We start from the raw sequence: 19,745 nt of genomic DNA on the forward strand, positions 1-19,745 counted from the left end.
TAAACACAAAACGTTTTCGACATCATTCGCAAAAGGTTATAAAAGGTTGTCAGAAAACGTTTAAATGTCGGGTTATACAAAGGGTACATTAAGGGTATAAAAAGTTTTCATAACATTAAAAACATTTTTGATATCTACTGCTCAAAATGTTTTACAGAAAAGGTTTAAATATCGGGTATAAAAGGTTTGAACATTCCAAAAACATTTTTGAAAACTTCTAAACAGAATGTTATTTTGGGGTTGACGTTTTAAAAACGTTTTCATGACCTTTATATAAACCGACATTTAAATGTTACTAAAACGTTTGGAAAAAACATTTGAAGAACATTTCTGTGTTTGCTGGGTGCAAATATTTTAACATAATGTTATTTAAGTGTTGACAAAATATATATATTTTTTTGTTTGCAAAAATAGTTTACAATAACATTTTGAAAACATTAATATATTGTTGTAGTGTGTTATCATACAAAACGTTTTAATACGTTTAAATGACCACCCGACATTTTAATGTTATTAAAGCGTTTTAACCTAAACCAAAAGCCAGAATATAACTTATCAAAAACGTTTTTGTGTTTGCTGGGAAATTATGAAATTAATGAGGATTGTTTTCACCCTTTGTTATTGTTTCAAGTTCTTATGTTTTTTATCTAATTTTCTATTTCGTATGGATTGTATAAAAAAAATAGCAAATTTGTGAGGACCGTTTTTATAAGTTTGTTAAATTTTCAATTTCTTATGTATTCTATTAAATTTAATAATTTGTATTCTATTAAATTTTCCATTCCGTAATAACTGGATTCCTTACCCCTATAATATACATATACTATATATATATAAATATACATAACTTTTATAAATGCGGCATATGCCTTTTACTACCAAACTACGGTATACCACTAATCATGCTAAGCAATGACACAAATGTCTCGGGCACGTCTGAGTGGTTTGGATAGTATTTCGCCAATTGTGCCCTTGTGACTTGTCTCGCCATCACCGCCAATATTATCATTATCATCATCGTCATCATCATCCCCATAATCATCATTGTCACCACCATCATCACCATCTTCATGAAAATAATCTATGTTCGGTATCATGTCTGCTTTGAAGTAACGTTCCTTCTTTGGCCTATTCTTTGCCAGTGTATCAACCATAAATGTCAACTGCTCGATCTCAATTGCAAAAGCTTCTCGAGAATCTTGCTTGTCAAATGCCCATACAGCTTCCTTCCCAATTGGGATTCGCAACAAGCACCTGATGTCATCTGGAAGATTCCTGCTGTAAGTGATAACATCTTTGTTATATCGGCTGAGTAAACTCGAGTCACTAAAAGCAATTAGTGTATATTTCATCACATCTTCACCAAACATGCAGGTGAATCTGTTTATCAACTTTTTCACATTCGCCTCACTTGTCCCTGCACGAATATTCAGAATCACCATGTGAAGACCGCCAGTAACTCTTGAAAGTAGAGACTGAATAACACATTGCCTTGGAATGCTGTTGGATTCTGATTCAAGACCACCGACATCAACAAATAATACCAGCTGTCCGCGAACCTTCCCTAAATATGAAGCACACGGGTCGTCTTCCCGAGATGAGGATTTGTCTTCTGAAGTGAACTTTGGAAACGTCTCGACCAGCTTGTCCATGAAGTAGTCACTATCAGGACCAACAACAGCTACTCTTAGCTGCTGAATTACCTCTGTATTGAAATAATTATAATAATAATAATAATTATTATTATTATAAATAACTGTAACAAAATGTAACAAGGCTTTCGGGACTTTACGCTCTCATTGAAAATTGAGTTAAATTGAAATTCCCCTGGACAAGGAACTGCTAATTGTCTCGTTGTAACCCGTACGAGACTGGGGAGCTGATACTGGCCTCGATGGTCAATTGTGGAATGTCTATGGTTTGCACTCCTAAGCTGAAAAGTCCCCGAGCTTCTCTTAGGTATAGTGTAATAGTTTATGGAATGATATGTGGCCGTAGTGATCAGCGACAACCTGTAAGGTGTGCTGAGGCTTGTGGATTAACGTCTAGGCGTTGTGCCTTTGCGTAGCAAACTACAAATCACTTGCTTTTTGCTTTTTTCCCGCCATGCGGGTATAATACTGAATTGACACTCAATTTAGGTGTAATTTATCTTGGGTCGAATCTCTATCATGGAAAGTTTGCTATATCTTTATAAATATAATGATCAGCTATGTTCGATTGTTCTAGATTTGGGTTTTAGCGTTTTATATTTGAAAGAACTAATGTGTAATTGCAATATTTTGAAACAACAAACCAAAACTGGGTGCTATGACGTACGAGAATGGGCTACAAGTGTGCATTTTACCAAGTTAGCAATAGGGAATTGCTTCATTTTACACATGCATGAGTTTCTTGTGATAACCTTCAAAATGTGGTTATTTTCAGAAAAAAGGATGAGGTTGTTCAAGAGTTTAGGTAGATATGAAATGTGCTGAATAGGTTTTTTGTTTATGGATGAAATTTGCTGTAATCAACGAAATCTGGCGAATGGCTCATTTTCAGTCCAGATTGACACCCAACATATTCAAATTGGTTAAATTTTGACCAAAATAGGATATTTTCTTTTGAATTAATACTTGTCCAATTGTTTTCCACCTATCCCATTATGTTTCAATGAAATTTCTAGTAGGCAAAGTTCTCTAAATATATAGTCAGTATCCATCCAGGGTATCAACGATTTTTCAATGATGGAAATCCGTTCACAAATAAGGTTTTTAGGAACCATTTGACATTAAACATTTTGAACAATCATTGCTCTATGAAAAAGGATACAATTGCACTCCTGCTGATCCAGGCTACTGATAAGCTGTAACAAGTGTGACCACTAATCCAACAATAATAATGAGCATTAATCTGAGTGACCATTCCCTGATCTGACCAAACAAGGAAACAAGCTGGGTATAAACAGTGCAGGTGCCACTACTACCATCAATAATTGATGTTGGGAGTGACACTAGTCGTCAGGGGAGGGTAAATACCAGTAATTGGGGTAGATTGTAACTACCAGTAAACTATACATTGTGAATAAATATATCTTAAATAAAATACCATGTTTTTAATGGATTTTAACTGTAATTGACTAAATATTGGTAAATGGTAAAACACAGAAAAGGTAAAAGGACAGATTGTTATGGGGGTTATGGACATGATGAGTTAGTAAGCGGAAAATGTTGAATGTCAGGTCAAGGTCATCCAAGGTGAATTGAGTATAGATTGTCAGATTGTAGAAACCATCAAGGTTAACGTTACTGATAATAGATAGTTGGATTGTCATGAAACTTGGTTGATATAAAATCCCTTAAGCAGCAAACATTCTTAAAGGTTGTCTGAATATATAACTGTTGTATTGTTGTAAAACTCAGAGGATGTGATTTCAATTAAAGCCATTTGTTCAGGTATGAATTAAAATATGTAGACCTATTTAGCACACATTTTTCAATTCCGCTTTCAGCATGAAAATTTTGAGTATTTCCTAGTATGTCATTGGTGGTATTTACCAATAAATGCCAATATTTCGCACCCGGTTAGTTGTACCAAACATTCAAATTTACTAGCATTCAAAGTACTTGCAATGTAAAATTATGAAACATGATCTGCATCCATGGCGTTGTCTTTTTAAAGACATTTCTTGTTTAAGAGTAAAAGAGCTGAGTAAGTAAGTCTGAGTTAACACATTAAAAGTGCTAGGGGATTACATAAATTGCTTATCTCACACATTATAAATAAATGTGTTAAAGCTAAGGGCAGTTAAAGTATAGTTCGACGTGACGAGCAAATGAAATTATTTGAGTGGCAAGTTGTTTCTGAGAACGGAACACACAGCGCATCTGTTTAAGCTGCTGCCCTAAATCGTCCAACGTTCAGGTTGCCGACTGAGAAATATATCGAGGGCTTAGAGCAAGAACAGAACTAGCTATGTCCACAATTACATGTTACTCATTTCGGCAAAATATGGACGGGTAATTCTGCCATCTATAATATAATGTAAGTGACTTTGGGGGTATGAACATGGTCACTTGCGTCTAACTAACCATGCTAACTGTTTAAGTGACCATGCATATACCCAAAGTCATTTGCATTTTATTATGGAGGGCAGAATTAACCATCCATTTGTTGCCGAAATGAGTAACATGTAATTGTGGACATACCTAGTAAACACAAAAACGTTTTTAAAACGTTTTAAATAAGTTATATTTTGGCTTTTGGTTTAGGTAAAAACGTTTTAATAACTTTAATAACATTAAAATGTCGGGTTATATAAAGGTCATGAAAACGTTTTATAACGTTTTGTATGAAAACACACTACAACAATATTTTTAAAATGTTTTCGAAATGGTATTGTAAACTATTTTTGCAAACATTTTTTGCCAAATATTTTGTCAACACTTAAATAACATTATGTTAAAATATGTGCACCCAGCAAACACAGAAATGTTCTTAAAATGTTTTGTTCAAAATGTTTTAATAACATTTAAATGTCGGGTTATACAAAGGTCATGAAAATGTTTTTAAAACGTTATTGCAAATATTTTGGGCAAACATTTTTCTCAAAATATTTTTTCAACCCCAAAATAACATTCTGTTTAGAATGTTTGGTGTCAAGTTTTCAAAATGTGTTTGGAATGTTATTAAAACGTTTTTATACCCTTTACATAACCCGACATTTAAACATTTTCTGTAAAACATTTTGTGTGTGCTGGGCAGTAGATTATCAAAAAATGTTTTTCAATGTTATGAAAACGTTTTATACCCTTAATATACCCTTTATATAACCCGACATTTAAACGTTTTCTGACAACCTTTTATAACCTTTTGCGAATGATGTCGAAAACGTTTTGTGTTTGCTGGGTAGCTAGTTCTTGCTCTAAGCCCTCGATATGTGTTACAAAAGTCTCAGACTTTTCTCTTGTATCTGGGGAACCAAGCACGAATTTTCATCAGTACTAGAGCGCAACCCTTTCACAACGGCGTGGTAAGACATTGGCCCGACAGGAAGGGTGGACGTAGTCCATGGGCCCCGAGAGTTCAAGGGCCCCGAGCACAAAAGCGAAAATTAAATAAGGGCTGATAATGGAGAGCAGGACCAGATGTCCCATTGGGTCAGATGGGCTCGGGTCAAGGGCCCCCAAATTGTCCTATGCGTCTTTCTTTTAACCCTAATAACAGCATGTTTTTAGCCAATATAGGGCAACATTTTGAAATTTTCCCCGCTTTGCGCGCATTCAAAAGCAAAAATCATGTTGATCTGGGGCTAAAATAGTCTGAAATTTAATTTGTTCGCGTGCTTTGCGCGCAAATGTCCTCAACATCGAACAAAAAATGTTAGTCCCCCTCTATATTATACGTAAACCAAAACTTGACCACTGACTTGAATGCACATGCCTTCCTCGGCACGTGAGTTCGGGCCTCCAAATTTTGGCCTCGCCCATCAGGGCCCCCATAAGGTAAATCACGCCCTGGTTAAAAGGGTCCGTACTGCTCCTTGTCTATCATGTCTATGGTCCCTGATGATCTCGTTACGCCCCTGGACTGAATATTTAAGTGAGGCGTATAAAATGAAAACTATTACCTTCTTTCTTAGCATACCGCCTTGACGGAGTGCTTAGAGTGGGTAAATTGACTCCTTGTGCTGGTGAATGTTCAGGGGTTGTATAACTGTGTTGAGTTTGTTCATTTGACGGATCCTCGTGTACTTCTAAAGCCGACATTTCTTTAGGGGTTTGCTCCTCATCAAAAAGGCGCGGGTTGGCCGGCCGGGGGGGGGGGTGTCGGCTTCACGTGATTCCTTCCTATTATTGTCCTTTAATTGTGATGTTTCTGCAAGAAGACGTAATCTTGCTGCTGTTTTTCTTCGGTACTTGTCAAGACATATCTTTTGCTCTGGCCATAACTTTATCCATTGACAATTGTTGCAAATAATTGTCAAACGTGTCCACATCCAAACCAGCGAATACTATTATATGGTATGCTTTATGACTTTATTCCAAATATCTCTCCAAAATAGTTAACCGTATTATGCAGTTCTTGCGTAAATCATCCAGAATAAATGAATCACACCAGTGCTATTTCGAAGATTGTTGCAAGTTCTGTTTCAACATGATTACTTGGTACTTCTGTGTTGAATAATCCTGGAGTATAAACACTTATTTCTGTATATCCCAGAATGTCGTGAGTATAGTTTGTATTTCGATGCTAGAATGGATTTGTTAGTCGAACATGGCGTAAAACACGATCGAACAAATATCGACCTAATATTATTTACCATCACCGTTTCTTCCAGGCACAATCAATGTCTTTCCAACATCTTCCTGTGGCCTATTCATAATACCTTAAAGGGGGAGAATAAGGAAACAAAAATAAAATCTAGGCCAATATACGTGTCAGGTTTCTATTTTTATCGCTATAATTTAAAGCATATTGCTTTGTAACGCTGAGCTATTACATGTACCGTGGTGAATTTAATTAATTGTTTTTCCGGTTTGTAGAGTAAATAATTATCTAAATAAAGTAAAACACCATGATCTGATTTAAGTTATATTATTTTACCATAACTTCTTTAGTCTTACCTAGTACAGCAATAATGGCGAGAGAAACCATAACTTCTTTAGTCTTACCTAGTACAGCAATAATGGCGAGAGAATGTTGACAATGTAAAGTTTTTGAGCTCTTTTGCACGGCGACAAAGAGAAGGCGTTGATGTAATATTTAATAATACTTTATTTTGATTTGCCCATTTGACCTTTGGTCTATCATGTCTATGTAGTTTCAACGGCATATTTAAAGGTGCACCATAATTATACTCGTAGGTAGTATACTAATACGCTTTCTATATTCATCCAATGAGTTTCTATAACTGGCGTATATACTATAACCTTTCGCATTTACTGATTAGTTTCAGTTGCAGTTTTATCAGAAATCTATTCGTAGCCCGTAGGCATAAAAATAAAGAAAAAATATGGCGCTGTGATTTATAATGCGCTACTCATAGGCACAACACATAGACATGATCCACAAGCCTCAGCATACTTTACAGTGTAAAATACATTATTACAAAATTGCACATTAAAAGAATCATCATATATTACAGGGTGTCCCAATAAAAACAGAACCCTCATCGCGCCCTTTTTCCCTCCTATTTCTGAAAAGTTGATCAGATGTATTTTGGTATGTAAAGAAACCTTAAATTGTTAGCTTTAATAAAGATATAACCTGTTTAAGAAATGTACCAGTTTTTTAACTCTGTCTACGAGTGAGGTTTGGCTACATCAAAGATTAAAACGAAACACACGGTTAATGACATGGATAGATAATAGCATTAGGCTTTGGAACGCATTCACTATGAGCGAAGTTCACTAGCCTCCAACATCTTCGCAACCGTATTACTGCTGAATTCGCAAGTATACGGCGCAAAACGAGGGTACGCAATGCAATCGATGCAATGAGGACCAGGGCTGAAACCTGTATTCGTCAAGGAGGCAACCAGGTAGAGGGCAAAGCAGCACAGTAAATTCACCTCAGAAGAGCCAAGGACATACCAAACAGCCCTTTTCAGGCTACCCTTTATCTCATAAAAGAGAACATGAAATGCTGTAAATAAAAAAGAAAGCAAGAAACAACAAAGTAAGAAAGTAAGAACATAATAAAACAAAAAGGCATAAATAACCAAGAAAAGAATAAGCAAGAGAAGTCCCATCCCACATCCATTTTGCCGAAAAGTTAATGACACTTAACACAAACCATAGCCCATAGGCCCACCGGTAAAGCCCATTCCTTAAATAAAGTTCGTTATTTTATAAAGTTATCATTGAGGAATGCTTGATATTCATATTTGGTACGTGTACTCTTTTTCAATTTTTGAAGTAGCCAACCCTCCTCCGTGGACAGAGTGAAAAACGTTTTTTTTTTAAAAAGAGCATATCTTCAAAAGTTGTGAGCCGATTGAAATATTTCTTTTGGTTTATTAACGTTAACGAATAACGGTTTCTTTACATACCAAAATGTATTTGATTAAAGGAAGTGTCCGGTAATCACAACATTAAGCCTTATATGTTAGAAAAATAATTATCAAGCACGAATCACATGGTTTTATTTCAAACAAACTCATATTAATCATAAAACGAATAAAACAGCCATCTCTCAACACGCGATATTCAAAATTCCCGCGCCGAAATTGTCTAGAGCAGTGACGTCCACATAGTTCAATGAAGCCTGTCGACAAATGAGCACAAATAACCATGACGTCACTGCTCTAGAACATTTCGGCGCGGGAATTTTGAATATCGCGTGTTGAGAGACGGCTGTTTCTATTAGTTTTTATGGTTAATATGAGTTTGATTGAAATAAAACCATGTGATTCGTGCTTGATAATTATTTTTCTAACATATAAGACCTAATGTTGTGATTGCCGGACACTTCCTAAATAGGAAAAATAGAGGGCGCAATAAGGGTTCTGTATTTTTGGGACACCCTGTATTTTATGTGCCATTGCAATATGATCAAATATTTAAATACAGACTGTCCCAATCAAATTTATCATTACAAAGAGTAATGGCAACATGGTTTATTTTATATGTGATTTTTATTAAGGGAACAAACCAAAAGATCGATGACGTCCTATAAACGTAACTGGTTTCGTTTAGGGGGGAGGGGGTAAAAATACTCGATTACGTTTGTACAAAAACATCGGTCTGAAAAAATGTGTCATTATTATTATTATGTCAAAATTTTCAACATTTTATTATTACGTTTCTGGCAGGGAGGGAGGGGGTCGGCTGAGAAGCGAAACCAGTTACGTTTACAGGACGTCATCGATCTTTTGGTTTGTTCCCTAAGGGGGCTCAGACGTGATAGAATATATTGATAGAATTTTCAAATATTTGGTATTTTTATGTGTTTTGATAACAAATCTTAAATAAAACAATGGGGGGGTATCAATCAGATTTTAAACGAAATTAATTACAAATAAATACTTTTCCGAACATTTTACTTCAGACTTCTATGGAAAAAATATGCACAATATTCCTTAAACTCTTCATAGAAATGCAATGTAGTAACATAAAAAAACCGTATTCCTGACTACTTTTTGAAAAACAATATAAAAAAACTATGGTAATTTAACTAATTTAAAAATAGTTTCCCTTCCGCTGAGATGAGAATCGCGTGCATAATGACTTGGGAGGCGTGAAAATTTCGAGCAAAAAATGCGTGCTGCAGGAAAACACAAGACCCAGCAGGCGACATAGGACATCCGATCACATTGACAAAATAACACTAAATTCAGGAAAAGTGGATGTTGGGCCATGTACAGACCCTACACAATATATCCGGTCAAAGTCCGTTTTTAGCCATAACTTTGGTCGAGACCTAATACTACGATGTTAATGCACACTTTGTGCCAGAAGATTCTTTGAACTGTTTTATCGCATCACACAAACGTATTGTTGTCATAGTAATAATTCTTTTATGTGTTGGTTGTACCGATGTGATCAAAGTTTAACCCATATCTGTCTGAAATCAATTTGATAACGTGCACGTTCATGCAAAAATAAGTTGATTAGCTGTAAACATACTGTGAGCACGCTACTCTCTCCCACTCGGAAAGGTTTTTAAAATGGATCGGTCGCATTCGCCTTCTGAAACACTTGTTCCATGTAAGTAGCCTATTTATGTTAAAGTTATCATAATCCTAAATCGTCGACTGTATCCCATAGTGGTGTATAGCGGGGCACCGTGGACAAACGAGAAAATCGGGTTTTAAAAAATGCCAGTTTAAAAAAAATCGAGTTGTGTAAATTCATTATATTTTGTAATTGATGTGAAATTTCTGTAGTAAACTAGGCCTTACTAAATATATTTTATCTTTATATAACTTTCAAAAGAAATAAATACTGGTAAATTGAAAACAATAAGTACACAACTATACGGCACTATGGAAAACACGCAAAACGCAATACCCTTACGCCAACTTTACGCCAACTTGGTCGCCGTGTAATTCCTATGGCGTTAATTTTCATTGGCTTTTTCATGCTGATATTTCTTAGTTTGTTTACTATTAAAAATATGTATAAAAAGTGGCGAATGGTCGTTACGCCACTATGGAAAACGCACAATTTCACTTTGTAACGATACGCCAAATTTAATTAATGAATTATTAATTAATTAGCTAATTTTGACCGTTGAGACTTAACAAAATGAAAGAGAACGTCCTTAAAAACACATGTGCCAATTAAAAAATAAATAAATAAACGACCAAAAATCACTACACGCTCTATGGAATGCAGCCGACGAGATATAGTTATTGTTGTCTATTTGTCGTCACAATCCCTGTATTATACATCCTACAGAAATATGACAATTCAACTGTTTTGTTCTTTATGATAAAAGGAACCGTTTGAGTCATATTACAGCATGATAGAAGCAACTTACACTTTTGACATCATTATGACCTTTGACGTAAGCTGCTGACCATACAAAGGACTTAAGATTTTAGATACATTTGGGTATTTGAGTACATTTACCTAAACTTGTTTCCCGCTTTTAACCACAGTGTTTAGCAATTCTCTATAGGAGCAAGCTATGGAGTATTGCTAAGTTATTGCTCAATAATACCGTATGTTCACTACTACCGCTTCCCGGGTCACCGCCACCGCTACTGCGAACCGTAATAACTACATGTACATGGATTAGGGGTTGTACAACAATGATGGGCCTTGTATAGGAGGGGAAAGACAATTTTTGGCAGCTCGAAGGAAGGCATGTGAATTTTTATACAAATCTATAGGCAGGGGCGTAACCAGACCTGACCTTCCGGGGGGGGGGGCAAGATTGTAAAATTTCCCAATTTCTGAAAAAAATCGTAGTATTTATGTGTGAGCGGCTTGCCGCGAAGCATTAAACTGGTGGGGTCCAGGGGCCGCCTTAGGGCCCCTGGTGGGGTCCAGGGGCAAAGCTCCGGCGGGGGTCAAGGGGCGGAGCCCCCTGAAGCTCCTGGTTTTTGGCATATTAGAAGCTAAAAAATCAGTGTTTCAGAGAACAAATTTCACAATGAAAGTAGTAGAACCCTATAGATCTTCTTCCCTCTTCTCTTCCCCTTCCCCTTATCTCTTCTCCCTTCCTTTTTTTTTCTTCCTTCTTTTCTTCTTTTCCCTTTTTCTTCCCTCTTTTTCTCTTCTTTCCCCCCTTTTCCCCTTCCCACTTTTTTGCTCTTCTTCCCAGTTTTTGTGCCGGGGGCAGCTTGCCCCCCGGTCACCCCACTGGTTACGCCACTGTCTATAGGGCATCTTTTCAAAAGGACACCTACACCTAAAAATGCGTAGAAGTACGAACATTTTCAAATAATGCTAGATTTTCTGCTCGCTACGTTCGGATCATAGGATTTGAAGATTTGAAGATTGGGTCAAAAGATTGGGTCCTTCAATATTTGGCATGGACATGGACATAGACATGTTGTATTTTACTTCTGCACACCAATATGGTACTAATATTGCTTATGTATTTTATTCTCTCTTTAATATACAGTGAAATCAAAAAGAGGAACGAAAGTTGTGAAAAACTATCGGCTAGTTTTAATTGGTAAAACTGGAGAGGGTAAGAGTTCAACAGGCAACACAATTCTTGGGCGAAAAGCATTCGCGACGGCAGCCTATGCAGAAGCACTGACGCAGGAATGTACAACTGAAAAGTGTTTAATCGATGGGCGTCAACTTATGGTTGTAGATACTCCAGGTATCTTTGGCACCGGTGGTTCAGATAAGTCGACCAAAAAGGAAATTTTAAAATTTCTTGGGATCACTTCTCCCGGGCCACATGCTATTATTTACGTTGTATCAATGCAAGAACGATATACAGAAGAACATAAGAAAGCATACGAGCATGTAAAGGATATGTTAGGCAACCACTCCGATACACACACTATTGTAGTGTTTACCAATAGAGATAACCTGGAAGCAGATGGAAATACGATTGAAGATTACATGAATCACGTCCCTGTTCCCCTAGCCCGCCTCATTAGCAGTGTTGGTTGCCGATACGTAGCATTCAACAACAGAGCAAAAGGAAAGCGACGGGAAGAACAAGTTGAAGAGCTTATACAGAAGGTAGATGATCTCATTGAGGCCAACCGTGGCTTATGTTACACATCTCGTGTGTTCGAAACTACCGAGAAAGCCCTGGTCGCAAAAGTAAAATACGAAGTAGACCCTATCCTAATGCAAAGCAGCAAAGATGTTGCTAAGTTGCGAGAAGAAGTTGAAATAAAGCGAGGTCTTATTGAAACATTAAAGAAGAGTGCAAAGCTTGTGAAGCCTCAGATAGATAAAGAAACTTTAGAGTTCTTACAACTCAGAGTGGTAAATGATGGAAAGATCAACCAAATACAGGAAGAGTGTGACAACAAAGTTGAAGAAATAAGAGACAATTTACGCCATAGCATTGAAACGAATAAAGTGTCAGTCCAACAAGAGTGGTTCACTTCCGGGTTAAAGAGCATAGCTGGAGGGCGCCTGCAAGATATTATTGAAACATAGCATTGACATGACATAGGAAAGTTATTTTCTATACTTGCTGACGCGGTCGTCCTTATTATAGTGAGGCATGATATAGGCATAGATCATGCAGATTAGAAAATTAAGTGCAAAAGTATTGTACCGGAATCTGTACAGGCTGTAAAAAATTACAATCGAGTTATAAAAAGGAATTGCGTAAATGTTTTATACATTTAAATATTAAAGTGATGTATATTCTACTATAAGTATTTTAGTTGGTTCTTTTATCACTCGAGTTCAAAAGTTAAGCCCAGTTATTTAAATCGTGTGAAAAATGAGCTGGACCATAAACAGCAAAGACAAAAATCTTTGTATAATTCAAACATTTTGCTAGGCAAATCCAATGAAAAAGTAACTCACTACTTTAGCTTTCGCCCTCTGGGCTGACGGCTTGAACACAAGTGTCTTGGTCCACTGCTTTTCCCAGGAAACGGCTTGTTGACATTTACCGGAAGTATACGAAGTACACTTATACGACAGCCCGTCACCCATACTCATACTTACAGACAAACTTTTAATTTCTATTACTCTTTAACCCCTAATTTCCCTCATTCTTCAGGCTCTGCCCTCTATCGGGGGCTAATTTATAGTTTAAGCTTGTTTGCTATTGTTTTTGGAGCAATATTGTTTCTTTGTTAGCATGCAGCGCAACCTTGAACAATATTTTCTTTGAGCAATATTGTCTCGGAGCCACCCCCAGCCAGACCATACCTCATTTTGATTTTTAACATACCAATATTCTGTTTTTTAGTATATTCTATGTTGTCGCATATTACCTCAAATATTGATTTACTACGTTGAAAATACGTACTAAAGTGAATTTTAACCAACAGAGGGCGCCATTACTGTACTAAATTACATGATATTTTGACGACAACTGGGTACACCATGCCCATACGTATGCTGTAATACAGAGTATCCATCCCAGCACGGCATTTACCGTGCCCATACGACCCGTATGACCCATACGACCCGTGTATCGGGTGATGTACGGGGGCAGAAGGGAGACCATTTGCAATAAGGCCTTTAAAGTGTTCAAACATATTTCTAAGATTGCAGGTATTAACAGTGGCGATCGATTGTTCATTTATTATGTTACCTTGTTTGCTCGAACGGTAAGATTTAAGTAGTTTATGCATTTAGCAGACGATACTACATTTTTGCTAGTTTTGTGCGTGCAAAATGCTATATTAAGGTTACGTAATGTTTTACAACATCTGTCCTCATATTCGATACAGGTAGCAGCATTCAAAATGATTTTTTACTGAAAATAAGTATCGTGGGAAGATAATTCACAGTACATCTTTAAGGGAGTCTCCGGCAATTATAACATTATGCCTTATATGTTAGAAAAATAATTATCAAGCACATTACATATGTAAGTTGATATGTAAAATGGTAATAAGAGGTTCCTGATCGTTCTTGAAGGACAATGAGCAGTATATTTTGGATACTGGAGTCGTTCTTATAGAGCTGTTCGTTCAAGCATGAAATTATAGTGTCTTTCCAAATACCATATCAGAATGGAATAACCTCCCATCATCTGCTCTAGAGTCTTGTAGTATTCAACACTTCAAAACTGCCCTATGTCATGTAACTTAATGTTTAATCTGTATTCTCGTATAAGTATTTGTGTTTTAATCGTAGGCCATTTTTCTTCTCAATTAGATGTCGCTTTTGCGATATTATTGAGTATTTGTTTAGATTTGGATTAGATTTAGTACTTGAATAGTATAAATAATGTTGTAAAAAACACATCTGATTTATATGAAAATCAGGTTGTTATACACATCTGATTTATTGAAAGACAGAAGACTGATGCTTCCTCCATTCCGTCCACAGACGACTGATGATGACGATGATTAATATAAATCGTTAGTAACAGTAAACTAAATTATATAGGGCAAAAATGATATACTAAAATGGTATAAAAGCACTGTAGGCAGGGATAATGTATGAGTCGATGAGGTGATGAACATATTTGTGGTGCGATCAAGCAAAATCAGTCGGAACTCGGAAATATTGATTTTGAGATATAGCCAAACAAAGGATATATTTGCTTTTGTTTCCTCTAGTTTTGGAAACTCTGTAATTGCTCATATCTGTGGAACTGGTTGTTCAATTTCAATGGCGTTTTCTGCAAAATTCAGCTTTGTAAATGCTTTTTACTATCCTTTACGAAACTGAAAATTTATTATTGCCGAGTTCCGACTGATTTTGCTTGATCGCATCACATTATGTACTTCATAAATTTGCAAGAAAAAAGAAGAGAGGCATTGATGAAACTCATGTATTACGTAAACTTTAAGCAGCGACTTGCAACTAAATGTTACAATATTACCGTTTTGTTTGTTTGTTTGTTTGTTTGTTGGGAGTGTTTAACACAATTGATTAATAAGGACGCAGCTTGTGATCTCATCTGTGAATTGTATTATTATTCCATTATCATTGTTTAGTCATTTTAATTCAGTGAAAATGTTCTGAAGGATAATCAACCACAGCAAAGTATGATAGTGTTTTCAAATATTTCATTCGATTAAAAAAAGAAATAGCCACTTAAGTTTAAAATAAGGTTATCCGCATTCGTTGTCTTATTCTGTCTGGTTACTGATATGAACACATCGAAATCATAACATAAAAATTCACTAATAACACATTTCACGTAAAAGTATATGAGACGTTGCTTACGATCAACATTACAACGCATTTACAGGGATATTAGGAAAACAATTAACATACCTATATATTTATACTGCTGTAAAGCCCAATCGCCATTGTAACTTCCGATTTTTGAGAGCAGTTTTGGGACAATTTGACCTCTGAAATATCGGAAAAATTGCTGTAATTATTATCAAGTAATTTATTATTGTCATAACTTTATCATTAAATATATTTAAATAATTAATTTATTCAATAATAATGTTTTTTTGGTTTGTTTTCATTCTTGTAAAACATTTTAGATTATATTTTATTTCATAAAAAACAATTTTTCTGAATTTCCCAATAGGTCAGAGGGCAAAGTGTCCCAAAACTGCAAAAGCTGTCGCACAATGCATATCAAACCTCCAATGCCGATTTGGCGTTTACAAGGGTGTTTTGATAACAACTATTAACACACCAACATGTTCATATTTCATTCTTCTTCTTCTTCTTCTTCTTCTCCCTTTTCCTCTCCCTTTTCCTCCTCTTTTTCCTCTTCTTCTCAACAGTGCTTCTGTTTTTGCTTCTGTACCATTCTAATGTAACCTGTTTGCATACATTGCTTCATAATATTCCATGCACACATCAGAGCAGTGACGAACATCATCTGAAAGTTCACCTCGATTAGGTACTTTAGAAGGTTTTTCAAAACAAGTACTGGCAAAAGTTTCCATGTGATTATTGGCTAAATTTTGAGTCATGATCTGTTCTTTGGCCACCACCCACTGTTGATCCATACATTCTCTGCCTGGTTTCCACTGAAGTAAGTCATCGCTATAAGGTATACCTACTGCCTGGCAATAAGCTTTCAATACACGACCAGGGTCAGCTAATAAGTCATCTGTGTCAATAATCACAGGAGTTGGTTCATAACGCTCTTTCACATGTTGGTAAAGATCGTACTGTTCTTTGAAGAACAACCCTGATGGCACCAAATAGTCTGGAAGCTCAGATATTTTCATCCGCTTTGTTTCGTCTTCGACTGGACGATTGATCATTCTTTCCCATGAGTCGAAGACTTTATAAGGATGACGAATCAGAAACGTATGACGGAAACCCTCTGGGAGGTATTCGTATAGTCCGTCTATTGACCAACTTATTTCTTTGCAAAACACAATTTTCTTGTTGTACGGTTGTACGTTTTCTAGTTGATTTTTTAGCCAAAGATACGATTTGTCGGCAGCCAAGTAACCTCCTGGATAAAAACAAACATACAGACAAAGGTGAATTATAGTGTTTTACAGCACAAGATCCAAGAACACATTGAGATACTGCTGTGTGTCACCCTTATCAGTGCTTATCCCCAGAAGTTTAAATATGTAAGTTTCTCAATCTTAGAACCTGTGTCAGCTTTATACGCCTTCTTCCATATACTTGTATTATGGGACCATTTTAGGAAAGATTACAATTACCACCACTGGTGCCCAATGTATTGTATTGATCAAAATGAAAATACTGCAAGTTGGACAATGCTGATCAAGAGTGAAGGGCGACTGCAAGTAGGTACATGATATGCAGAAACATTGAAATCCACCCAAACAACATGAAATTATTCAATGTGGCTACATGTAATATCGATTAAAGAAATTATCCGAAAATCTAGGCCTAATCAAAATGTATTGTTGCACATTACCCCGGGCACATTCCTTGGGTACATTACACTTATATCAAATAAGAAGAAATGCCTTGAAGAAATTAAGAAATTAATGCTTAAAAACAGTGGAAAGAATTCCACAGATGGCGAATTGTTTTGCGCAATTAGTATTATGGCTTTACCTAAACAAGATATGGCAATTTATATAACACTTTATCAAAGTTATTGAAAATGGCAATTTGAGGTAAACGGTTCTCATTTTGAAACGAGCTCAATCAGTTGCAACGCCTGGTGGAATCTTAGATGTCACCCTATAATCAGTGGCGTATCTAGGGGTTGTGGCGCTCAGGGGTAAGGATACCTAATGGCGCCCCCATTTGTGACGCCCAGGGTGGCGCTCAGGGCACGTGCCTCCCTTGCCCCCCCCCCCCCGTCGCTACGACAATGCCCATGATATTTCTTCTCACCCACTTTACTCCGATACAAAAAATCCTGATGTCGCAACTGTGCTTAATATGTTTAAGAATATCGGGGAAACAAAACATAGAAGGCCTATAATACTGTACCTGCTATTTCAGAACCGAAAGTAGTCGTATCGGCCAACGTAGCTCCCCACGCATCTCGAAACAAACTAACAGTATCTTCGCGATGTTTGCCATAATTCGAAAATGAAAATGTCATCAAATAGGGTTCGTACCACATTTGAGATTTAGGAACATTGGTCATACATTTCAGAAAACTTGTTGAGGCAGATCGCGGAACAGACCATAACATGACACGGACAATATCCGAATTCTCTTGAACCGTGGCCATTTTCATTATTATTACACACGTAGAAGTCCTAGTAGGCAGTTGAGCAAAGGGCTCGACGGTACAGATTACCAGACAAGATAAAAATTACAGGGTCAATACCGATAAAAGGTAAACAGGAAAGGTCGTAAACAAAAATTTCAGCTTAAAGGATGTCTTCGGCAATCACAACATTAGCCCTTATAATAGAAAAATAATTATCAAGCACGAATCACATGGGTTTATTTAAAACAAGCTCATATTGGCCATAAAAACGGATAAAAGCAGCCGGCTTTCAACACGCGAAATTCAAAATTCCCGCGCCGAAAATGTCTAGTGCAATGACGTCATGGTTACTTGTGCTCAATTATTGTCAGCCTTCATTGTTTTACTGGGTCGTCATTACACTGGACATTTTCGGTGGCGGGGAAATTTGCATATCACGTGTTGAGATACGGCTGTATTAGTTCGTTTTTATGGTCAATATTAGTTTGTTTCAAACAAACCCACGTGATTTAATTTTTGATAAAGGCATAATGTTGTGGTTGTCGGAGACATCCTTTAAGTGCTATTGTATCGACAAGGCGCATTTCAGATACCTCGGGAAAATCTGCGTTATTGGAAATGACATATTTGCCGAATTTGACTTTTCACGCGGAATTTTCACCAATACCATGAATACTGAATTGTCGTATTTCTGCGGATAATAAGACATTACGCAGCTGTCATAATGTAATATAACAAGAAGAGTTTTTAATGGATCAGGTGTTTCAATGTTCATGATACCTACGTCTTGACTCAAAATATACACTTTTTAAAGAAGTATCACTATCATATTCAATTATGCCATGCAGATAAGGCCTTGATAACATGCTTACTAATACATGAACACTTAATATTTTAATAGGTCTATATTTTCACAAACCAAGGACTCGTGGAGATTAGAGAGATTTAAATGCACAAACTTGTCATAGGGCTCCAATTACGATAAACATGCAATACTGGGTAAATATGTATTAAAATTCTATGAAACATGGACATGATGGAGGTTACTGGTTTCTTATATCTTATAATTATGTTCAATAACAGGGACTAAGTTTTAGTCGGGAGTAAATCGGTTGTCTGGAAAGATCCAGTGTATTTTTCCTATGATGCTTAGCCTTATCACTCAGTAAACAATAATGTACTGACCTTACTCACCAATGTGCATGAAGGACTAGGTCCAATGTTGATTTTAGATTCCCCTTGATGACTGCTAGAGGTCACGAAAGGTCATAAAGGGATAAAAACATGTTTTTCATCATTTATTTACGCTATTTAGGGTAGGAAGTCATACCGTAAAGATTCGCCTAATGGCGCACTTGGGCTCCTTTGCCTTGAGGTAAATTTCATATGAAATTCCAACAAGAATTAATGTTCTGTGCACTTATTTGCTGGTGGTAATTTTAACACATTTTTACTTTTAGGTTGTGCCTAAAATTCCACTTTAGCGTCATTAAGCAAACCTTTACCGTATATGCTTAACCAAAATATCTCAATTTACTTATAGTCGAGAATAGAGACCATTGACGTCCCAGTATAAGCGTGAAGTTGCGTACTGTCTCTTTTAAGTAACAGACAGTGGTGTGTAGATTCAGAATCCGCCGGGAGCAAAAATGGCACCCTTGAGCAAATTGAGTTATTGAGGTCAAATGTCACACAAAGGGATAACATTTTAAAATGCTTAAATCAAAGTATAAAAGAGCAGAAATTTTTCTTTGGGTTGTAAGGAGTAAAAATAAAGAATATATACTTTGCCATATCTGCGGAGTATAGATTTTATGCTATGACCTCTGCAGTGTCAAGATTATATATGTGACATGTCATGTCAAAAGGAGACACTTTTGGGCAGGATATCAATTTTGAGGTTTTTACATATCTTAAATATAGAGGTATTTTGCTCCACAATGCCGTTTTCCCCAATGAAATCGGACATTCCTAAGCGAAGATATTGAGTTCATAAGTTATGGTATTATAAAATTGGAAATTGAGATATCAGCCTTTAAAAATATTATTGACAATGTTGAGAGTAGGAATTA

The 19,745-nt window shown here is 36.4% G+C and overlaps 2 protein-coding genes across 2 annotated transcripts; one reads left to right on the plus strand and one right to left on the minus strand.

Annotated features, from left to right (window-relative positions):
• Positions 1-866: 866 nt before the first annotated feature.
• Positions 867-5,780, minus strand: LOC140151162 (uncharacterized). The gene is made up of 2 exons (XM_072173382.1): positions 5,612-5,780; positions 867-1,705 (listed from the first exon to the last, which is right to left on the minus strand). The coding sequence occupies exons 1-2, from the start codon at positions 5,748-5,750 to the stop codon at positions 906-908; spliced, it is 939 nt and encodes a 312-aa protein (XP_072029483.1). The 5' UTR covers positions 5,751-5,780; the 3' UTR covers positions 867-905.
• A 3,872-nt stretch (positions 5,781-9,652) lies between these two features.
• On the plus strand, positions 9,653-12,566 carry LOC140150303 (GTPase IMAP family member 4-like). The gene is made up of 2 exons (XM_072172311.1): positions 9,653-9,692; positions 11,560-12,566. Exons 1-2 carry the CDS (start codon positions 9,653-9,655, stop codon positions 12,564-12,566), a joined length of 1,047 nt encoding a protein of 348 aa, XP_072028412.1.
• Positions 12,567-19,745: the final 7,179 nt, after the last annotated feature.

The sequence above is a fragment of the Amphiura filiformis genome, chromosome 4 (genome assembly GCF_039555335.1).
Source record: "Amphiura filiformis chromosome 4, Afil_fr2py, whole genome shotgun sequence".
In the NCBI taxonomy this organism is placed as follows: Eukaryota; Metazoa; Echinodermata; class Ophiuroidea; order Amphilepidida; family Amphiuridae; genus Amphiura; species Amphiura filiformis.